We start from the raw sequence: 9054 nt of genomic DNA on the forward strand, positions 1-9054 counted from the left end.
AAAGTTAGTAATAATAAAAATAAATCTTTTGAAATGTAATTTTTTAATATCATGGTAATTTTATAATCTTCTTTGTTTTTCTAACAGAAAAAATGTTTTTACATGGTTCACAACAGGAGAGGCCATATCAGGGTGCTGGTGTTTTGAAAAAAAGCACATTTGTGTCAGGTTCAAATGCAGGGCCACTGGATTCGAACCCGGGATTCTTTACCTTTCAGTGATGAGTGCCGTGTCAACGCTTAAACCATTGTAGCCACCAACGCCCTCAAAAATTTTATACACAACTTTTCTGTTATTTCTATTTTTACTGTAGGTACTGTTATATGGCTGACTTGTACCTTACACTTATATGGGTTTAATACGCTGCAAATATTCTCAGAGTAATAGTTAAATATAATGTACAACATATCAGATTTAAAGATGCGAAAAAAGATAAATGGGTCAAATCAAAAATAATTTCCTAATTGAAATGATAATTTGAAGATGTTTAAGAGTAAAATAAGTATTAATTAAAAATCTATTTTATTTTAAAGCTTGACTACTTAGCTAAACATAAATTTATTTATTTTAATGACTAGTAGGTCTTAAATTCGCTGTAGGAAAGAAACCCATCGTTGTTCCTGTCAATAGATTTCAAAACATCATCGACTAAAAATGCGAGGGATTCATCGCTGTGAACTTGCATCTCTTGCTTTGCATTCTCCCCTGTTCAGAACAAAATAACTATCAGTATGAAAAAAAACAACTGTATTTTTTAAACTAAAAATGACAAAAATATAAATTTTATTACATAAACAGCCATTAAACAAAAATAAATTTCAACAGCTTTAACATAAATCATGCTTGAATCAAGTTTTGAATAAAGTTGATAGATTGTTTTTTGTTTGTTTTAATTATTCTGCTTCACAATATTCATGCTATATCGCTTACTTATATGCATTACTTATTAATATCCAATATGTTGTAATAAAAAAAACTCTTTATTAAGAAACTTTATTAACATAATTAAAATATTCAGAATAAATTGAATTAATTTAAAAGTCAACAACAGAATTGCGAAAGATATTTATTTAGTTTGTTCTCCGTAAGTTTTATATTCGTAATACGACAGATAGCCATCATTATCTAAATCCGCGTTGAGCAAAATTGTATCAATCGCTGAGCTGAAGTCATCGTCAGACACTATTTCCTGGACACTGTTTTCACCTGTTTAACAATTTTGACGATGATTAGTCAGTGTCATTAGAGATAAATTATTAGTCGCATTCAAATGCCATATGCAATTGTTACAGGAAAACAAAATAAGAAAAGCATATTTTTATTGTAAATTAATTTAAAAAAAAAAAAAAGCTTTTTTGTTAGCTATTAATGTTTCATTATTTTTAAAACTACAACTGTTTATTCTAATTTTACCTCACTTTGTGTATTTTGTAAAAATTAACAATGTATTTCTGTGTGAACTCTTTATTTTCATATAAGTGAACACAATATTTGTGGAAATGATGAAGGTTGGGTAAGTTATTGTATGAAAAGTTGGATCTATTGAATATTCTCAAACTGTAAGATCCACCTTTTCAAAAAAAGATATTAATAATAAAACAATATTTGTATAAAACAATATATATAATAAAACAATATTTGTACGTATATTTTTAAAATTTATTTATTTACTCTTCTTGTATAGTACACTCATATTTTTGTATGTAGGAACAGTGTATTTGTGAATGTGTGCTCTGTATTTGTGTTCATACAAACATTATTAAATTAAATCTAGGTATATTGTAAAAGTAATTCTTGTCATATAGGAGGGATTAACATACACAACAGTTTAAAATACTTTTTCATATGATTCTCAATTAAAACGCCATGTACTATGCTGGGATTTGAACAGAGAATCAGACACCCAACCCAACTCGGGTCACCGTGGTTCCTTTGTATACCATATCATAGAAAAGATGTAAACTGAATTTTTGAATGCTCTAGCCTTATGTGCTATATATTTTTATTTCTGTTGACAACGTATTGAGTAAAGATGGCTATTTGTATATCGGCGAACACTGTATTATACACAATATTTAACAGGTCAATACTGTATCTTTATACATCCAAACTGTGTATGTATGTACTTTATTCTTGTGAAGGTGTATAGATTTTTTTTTTTAATTTAATGAAAACACTCTTTATCGGGTAAATATTTATTTTTCAGAATTTAGTTTATACGATTTTGGCAGAGGATTTGTAAATTTAATGTGTCACATCTTTAAAATGAGTTTTTTATTTATTTAGAAATCGTGAGATGTGGTCTGGTGGGATGTAGGTTTCAGAAAAACATTTTCTTTATCGTGCCAACGTTTCGATCTTTATTGAGATCATCTTCAGTGCTCAAAGTGTTTGTCTTCTGTGTAATTGTGTCATTCTTGCGTGTCGTGTCGAGAGCCCCTACATCACACCAGACCGCATCTCACGATTTCTCAATAAATATCGATTAATGTCACTAATCACCACACATTTAAAATGAGTCTTTTTCAAAAATATGTAGTGTTACAAGTTTACATAACAAAAGTACGAAATTCTTCTCTCTCATCTCACTTTTTTTTATTAATGTACTTATAGGTATCTCTTTATTGCTCTCTCTCTCTCTTTCTTTCCCGTCCTTTTTCTTCCTTCATCTTTCTTTCTCTATCTACTTATGTTTTATCTCTCTCACTCTCATTTTCTTTACATCTTTTTTCTATCATTCTATCTCTCCTCTCTTTATCCCTTTATTTTCCCTCTCTATCACTCCCTTTCTCTTTCTTCCCTATCTCTTTTTTTTCTGTCTATTTATCATTTATTTTCCTTTCAGACATTCTTTTTCTATCTCTCTTTATCCCCTTATTTTCCCTCTCTGCCTCTCTTTCTTAGCTTCTCTTTTTTCTTTCTTTCTTTTTTTATTTTTCTCCCTTTCCCTATCAATCTTTTTCTTTCTTTTTATCTATCTCTATATTTCTCTTTCTAACTACTTACCTTTTTCTCCCACTTTCTTTTCATGCCTGTCTTTTTCTATCTATTATCTCAACTCTCTCTCTCTCTCTCCTTATCCCTCTCTACCTTTCTTTCTTTTTTCCCACTCTCCTTTTCTCTCTTTCTTTCCCCTTTTCTCACTCTCTTCTCTGTCTTTTTGCAAAACCTCGACAACTTTAAACCCAAAATAACAGATAATAAACCAATTCACAAGCACGAAATAAGCAATTTTATTAAAAAAATTCGCATTTTTTAAACAAAATGCTCTGGATTATTCCCTTGACAAGATGCACAGCTTTTCGGAAAAAAGCACAATATCCAATCCCATGGTGTAATTTAACATTCACAAATTCATTGACAAATTTGAAACCTACACAAATCATTCAAAAATAAATGCAAAGCATAATTTCTGTATGCTGAACTGGGACGAAAAAAAAGGAAAAAGAAAAGGGTGGTAATAATAAAATATCAAATGCACAACCATACAAATAATTTATTTGTTACCCATTCACTTTCAGTAGTTGATCACTCAAGACTTATTTTCTTATTATCAATATATGTGAGCTTTTGTGCCCCAATATTTAAATTTAATTACAAACCCAGACACCCTTTTGACTTAAATAAGATTACAATGTTAAATATATTTAAAACAATTTCAGAGGGACACATAACACATTATATACAGCCTCTGATTATTCTTATAAAATGAAAAAAGAAAGATACATATGTACATGTTTTTTTCGAAATTTATATACTTATTTAAAAACTAGGCTAAAGTAATTTTTCCTTTAAATTTAAGTAGATTTTTTGTGAAGGCTTTTAAGTCTATTCTCCCAGTTGAAAGTTGAATTACTAATCAATCTAATGTGTTCCTGCAGAGGCTGCAGCTTTTTGTTGAGACCTCACAAATTCCGGGTAATCAATGAAACCGTCGCTATTAGTGTCATCCAGTGAGAGTATTGGGTCAATGAGGTTTACCAATTCTTCATCCTTGAAAGACTTCGGCTGGGCGGGTTTTTGACCTGATGCCTCGTTGATATGGCCCTGTTCTGCTACATGTTAAGAACACAGATAAAGCACAAGGAAAACGAACATGCATGCGTTAAGGGACGAGGAAAACCATCGGACAAACAAATTAAAAGCGTGCTGGACTTATATGATCGTTTTGCTTACCGTGCCAGTGGATCAACGATTTGATGAGTTCGCAGCCATCCAGCTTGTTATTGTTGTCGGCATCGTGCATCTTAAAGTAATGAAATTGAAGTTCCTGTTCTGTCATTTTACTCGTGTCAATCGGAACTGCCATGTGTTCAGCTATGTGCCTAAAATATCAATTATTACTTTGAATTACTGAATTATGAGAATTCTTCTTGAGGTATGTGGTGTGATGAAACCATAGTTTGATTAGTTTATTTTATCATGATCTGCTTGTCATCAGTACTTTGGTCTTTCATACGAGTTTTGCCATTTTACCAACTTATTTTAATAAGACTTGTCAGTGGCTGTTGGTTATTTGCATTTTTAGGTGGACAGTTTTTGTAATACATGTAGGTCAAGAAAATTTATGTTGTTATGCTCATAGTTCACGTCTTTCAATGTGTCAATGTCAGTGTCATTCAATGGTTTTCGTGGTTCACTTGACTAATCAATATCTTTCAAAAAATTAAGGTTTTTATTTGAGATAAAAAGTTTTGTCACGAGCGGGATTCGAACCCACGATCTTCAGCTAGATACACTGCTGCTCTACCACTTGAGCTATCGTGACCTTGTGGGTTCGAATCCCGCTCGTGACACTGACTTTTTAGTTGAGATGAAAAAAAGCTAATGGCATGAGTGGGATTCGAACCCACGACCTTCGGCTAAATACGCCACTGCTCTACCACCTGAGCTATCGTGACCTCGATCCACTCGGACACCAACTTCCCATCTCAAACTTTTGAATTTTCCCTCCTTTTTGCCATTTTTCATCACTCTCGTGCCATTAGCTTTTTTTCATCTCAACTAAAAACCTTAATTAATTGTAATGATTTAATTGGTCAAGCGGACCACGAAATTAGTGAATTTAAGTTGTCAATATTGTTGTTCCAATACAGTAACGCTTAAAAACAATGACAGACCAAAACAGTAAACAGCAAGGATAAACATCAAAGATGATCATTAATGTGTCTTCTTGAATAATTAGTGTATTTCTGTTAATTAAATTAATGTTTATAAATAAAACATACTCCTTTTCGTGTTGGATGTTGGCCACATTCAAAACTTGTGGTTGTCCAGGGTGATGGCCATGAGCTGGCTGCATGTGTGGCTGGCCATGCTGCATTTGCTGCTGGGGGTGTTGCATCTGTGGCTGGACATGCTGCATTTGCGGTTGGCCGGGCTGCATCTGCATCTGTGGTTGTTGCATGTGCATTTGTTGTTGTGGCACATGCATTTGTTGTTGTTGCATGTGCATCTGTGGTTGCTGTGGCAAAAGAATGCGCGTTATTGTTAAAAAGGAAATTTAATTTATAGAGATTTATACCTGCTGCATTGGTACGCCTTGCTGGGGATGGTGCTGTACAGGTACTTGTTGCATCTGTGGCACTTGATGCATACCTTGCTGTTAAAAAAGAAAAACAAACTGAAATAATAGCTAAAAAATATTTTAATTAAATTCAACTCTAGGCGAAAGTTTTACCAAAGATCTCATAGAAATTTGATTTTATTCATTCCAAAGTACTTAATAAAAAAGGAAGAACTTTTACAATCGTAATTTTTTTTAAACTTCTTTAAATACATACACTTGATATATCTAAGAATCCTTTACCATCAAAAAAAAGAAAATGAAACAAAAATCCAGTTGCTTTCAGTAATTTGTAGTTCATTCAATTATACACAGGTGTGTAGTTTGTAAATAAAAACAACAAACTGCAGTCACCTATAACATTCATAAGTCGTAAGATTTTATGTTACCACATACTTCATGTTACGCTGAGACAAAATCAAAAAATGGTTGGCAAACGATTTTCAAACCTACTGTTGCAGTGAGAGAGACAAGATAAAAGCTGGCATTAAAATGTGTTGAATCATGGGAAAATCAAAATCCATTAGCGGACCTTTTTCTCTGTAAGTAGAGCATGGAAATCCATGTTGAAGAGGTTGAAAGTGTTGCATGGGTACAGATCACTTGATAGTGTAAATCAGTAGGTAAATTTTATGCAAAACTTATTAAATTCACTAGTTTCGTGATCCGCTTGACCAGGTAATATCTTACAATAATTAAGGTTTTTAGTTGAGATAAAAAAGTTAATGGCACGAGCGGGATTCGAACCCACGATCTTCGGCTAGATACGCCGCTGCTCTACCACTTGAACTATCATGACCTCGATCCACTCGGACACCAACTTCCCATCTCAACCCCACCTTTTGAATTTTCCCTCCTAATTGCCATTTTTCAAAAGGTGGGGTTGAGATGGGAAGTTGGTGTCCGAGTGGATTGAGGTCACGATAGCTCAAGTGGTAGAGCAGCAGCGTATCTAGACGAAGATTGTGGGTTCGAATCCTGCGCGTGCCATTAACTTTTTTATCTCAACTAAAAACCTTAATTAATTGTTTATACAAAACCACATTTATAGAGTACAATTTTGCACAAAGTATATAATTCTGCCATACACTTTTCACTCAACCACAAACAGTATTTAATTGGTTCATACTTAACATAAACTTAAAAAAGTAGCAACTAAGAAATTTGTAAACCTAAAACCTTTAAAAGAAAATTAAAATCCTACTTTTGCACAAATTGAATTTCTAGCATTGTATAAATTCATTTTCTCACATCTTACATATATTTGTATAATTTAAACAATATTTATAAATCCCAGGCTCTGAAAATGATTTCAATAAAGGTTGAAACGTTGGCACAATAAAGAAAATGTTTTTCCGAACCTGTCACACCAGACCGCATCTTACGATCTCCAAATAATCTATTCAAAGCAATTAAAAAATCCATTTTGGGACAAATTATAAACAATAGTGTGGGAAAAATATACAAAACAAAGATGATCCAGACAATTTAAACAGATGATCAAAGACCCTAAACTTGGTACTTTCACTCAGTAGAAACAAATGATAGTTTCTTTGCAAATTGGGGGCAAAAGTAGGTTCACAAGACAAAAAGCATTACATTAACTTGTTAAACAAGGAGCTACTAAAAAATTTATACATAGATTTATAATCTATTCAAAGTAATTAAAAAATCTATTTTGGTACAAATCATAAAAAATACTGTGGGAAAAAATAAAAAACAAAGATGAGCCAGACAATTTAAACAGATGATCAAAGACCCTAAACATGGTACTTTCACTCAGTAGAAACAAATGATAGTTTCTTTGCAAATTGGTGGCAGAAATAGGTACACAAGACAAAAAGCATTACATAAACTTGTTAAACAAGGAGCCAATCCACACAAAGAAATTAAAAAATGAACATTGGTAAAATTATAAATAACAGTATGAGAAAAAAAGAAAAACAAAGATGAGCTAGATAATTTAAACAGATGATCAAAGACCCTAAACTTGGTACTTTCACTCAGCAGAAATGTACGATAGTTTCTTTGCAAATTGGTAGCTGAAGTAGGCTCACAAGACAAAAAGCATAACATAAACTTGTTAAACAAGGAGCAAATCTATACAAAGAGATTAAAAAAATCAACGTTGGTACAAATTATAAATAACAGTGTGAGAAAAAATGAAAAACAAAGATGATCCTGACAATTTAAAAAGATGATCAAAGAACCTAAACTTAGTACTTTCACTCAGTAGAAACAAATGATAGTTTCTTTGCAAATTGGTGGCAGAAATAGGCTCACAAGACAAAAAAAACATTAAATAAACTTAACGATGAAAATAGATTATCGACCTGCTGGATACAAGAAGTTCTTTTCAGAGGATCTTCGGAAGAGGAAGATTTCCGAAGATCCTCTGAAAAGAACTTCTTATTAAATAAACTTGTTACCAAGGAGCATCAAAAAATCTATACCAAGAAATTAAAAAATCGATTTTGGTACAAATTATAAATAACAGTGTGAGAAAGAAAGAAAAACAAAGATGACCCTGGCAATTTAAACAGATGATCAAAGACTCTAAACTTGGTACTTTCAGTCTATTAGAAGCATTCTTAGTGCATTTAAAGAAATGTACGTCATTCTAAACCTATAAAATCTAGCAGTATGAGCATAAATGACCAGACTTTACACGATCAACGAACAACCTCCAACCAACAAACAAAACTTTATAACAGCGCTTAAAATTTAATAAGCATATGGCCAAGTTGTCCAGAAGAGTATAAACTTTAAAATAGGCAGTTAACAACAAACATATCATAAAATTGAATTTATTTCCATGATCTTGTACCTGGTAGTGCTGAGGGTTGACCCCGGGCGGAAGACCCTGGTGACCACCACTCAGTAGAGCGATGCTCAAAATAACGCCGAGTCCTAAAAAGATATTCTCCTGCCCCATGCTTAAATATGCTAAGAGACGCTCTGCTGTAAAATCTAGCAAAGGGCAGTCAAAACATGCCGGAAAGGCGTCCGGCGAAGTTGAGTTCCAAGTGCTAAGAAAAACGGAATAGCGGTCTTAAATCGTCAACATAACACGTGGACCCTGGGCCCTGGGATGTCAACAGTACTTGAGAGTCCAACTCAGCTGATCATCATTGACAGTGACATTTACGTTTAACGGAGGATGGGGAAGTAAAACTAATTATTACTTTAATTAAACTGCCTAATTTAAAAAAAAGTTCTGATTTTTTAAATATAACATCGGAAAAAAAAAACTCATTTACAATTTTTTTTTTGCATTTGAGGCCCCTCTATTAACACGATTTTAAGTTCCTAACAGGTTTCAAAGATCAGCCAACAGAGAGAGAACGAGGCGGGAACGACAAAAATCAGCCTAGGACAAACTATTTACGATAATAAATAAATGATAAATAATAATTATATTTCCATCCGAAAAAAGCTTTGAATAAATTTAAAAAACATAAATTCAAATAGAAAGCATATATTTTGAA

General features: G+C 32.6%; 1 protein-coding gene across 4 annotated transcripts; it reads right to left on the reverse strand.

Moving 5' to 3' along the window:
- Window positions 1-505: 505 nt before the first annotated feature.
- LOC106666354 (50 kDa gamma-zein-like) lies at window positions 506-8696 on the reverse strand. Of its 4 annotated transcripts, none has more exons than XM_014393492.2 (5): window positions 8394-8696; window positions 5525-5602; window positions 5229-5464; window positions 4177-4325; window positions 506-705 (listed from the first exon to the last, which is right to left on the reverse strand). In XM_014393492.2, exons 1-5 carry the CDS (start codon window positions 8499-8501, stop codon window positions 575-577), a joined length of 702 nt encoding a protein of 233 aa, XP_014248978.1. In that variant the 5' UTR covers window positions 8502-8696; the 3' UTR covers window positions 506-574. The 4 variants fall into 4 exon arrangements, with proteins under 4 accessions (XP_014248978.1, XP_014248977.1, XP_014248976.1 ...); XM_014393491.2 differs by lacking the exon at window positions 506-705 and adding an exon at window positions 981-1206; XM_014393490.2 differs by lacking the exon at window positions 506-705 and adding an exon at window positions 3477-4052.
- Window positions 8697-9054: the final 358 nt, after the last annotated feature.

The sequence above is a fragment of the Cimex lectularius genome, unplaced genomic scaffold, assembly GCF_000648675.2.
Source record: "Cimex lectularius strain Harlan isolate CLEC.00 unplaced genomic scaffold, Clec_2.1 scaffold62, whole genome shotgun sequence".
NCBI classification, from domain to species: domain Eukaryota; kingdom Metazoa; phylum Arthropoda; class Insecta; order Hemiptera; family Cimicidae; genus Cimex; species Cimex lectularius.

What these genes read in the sequence shown, in the direction of transcription:
- LOC106666354 (XM_014393489.2), bottom strand. Translation starts at nt 8,501, where the DNA reads ATGGGGCAGGAGAATATCTTTTTAGGACTCGGCGTTATTTTGAGCATC. An exon ending in AAGGCGTACCAATGCAGCAG is followed by an intron (nt 5,465 to 5,524) that starts GTATAAATCTCT and finishes CTTTTGCCACAG; the next exon opens with CAACCACAGATGCACATGCA. An exon ending in ATCGTTGATCCACTGGCACG is followed by an intron (nt 4,056 to 4,176) that starts GTAAGCAAAACG and finishes CTTAACATGTAG; the next exon opens with CAGAACAGGGCCATATCAAC.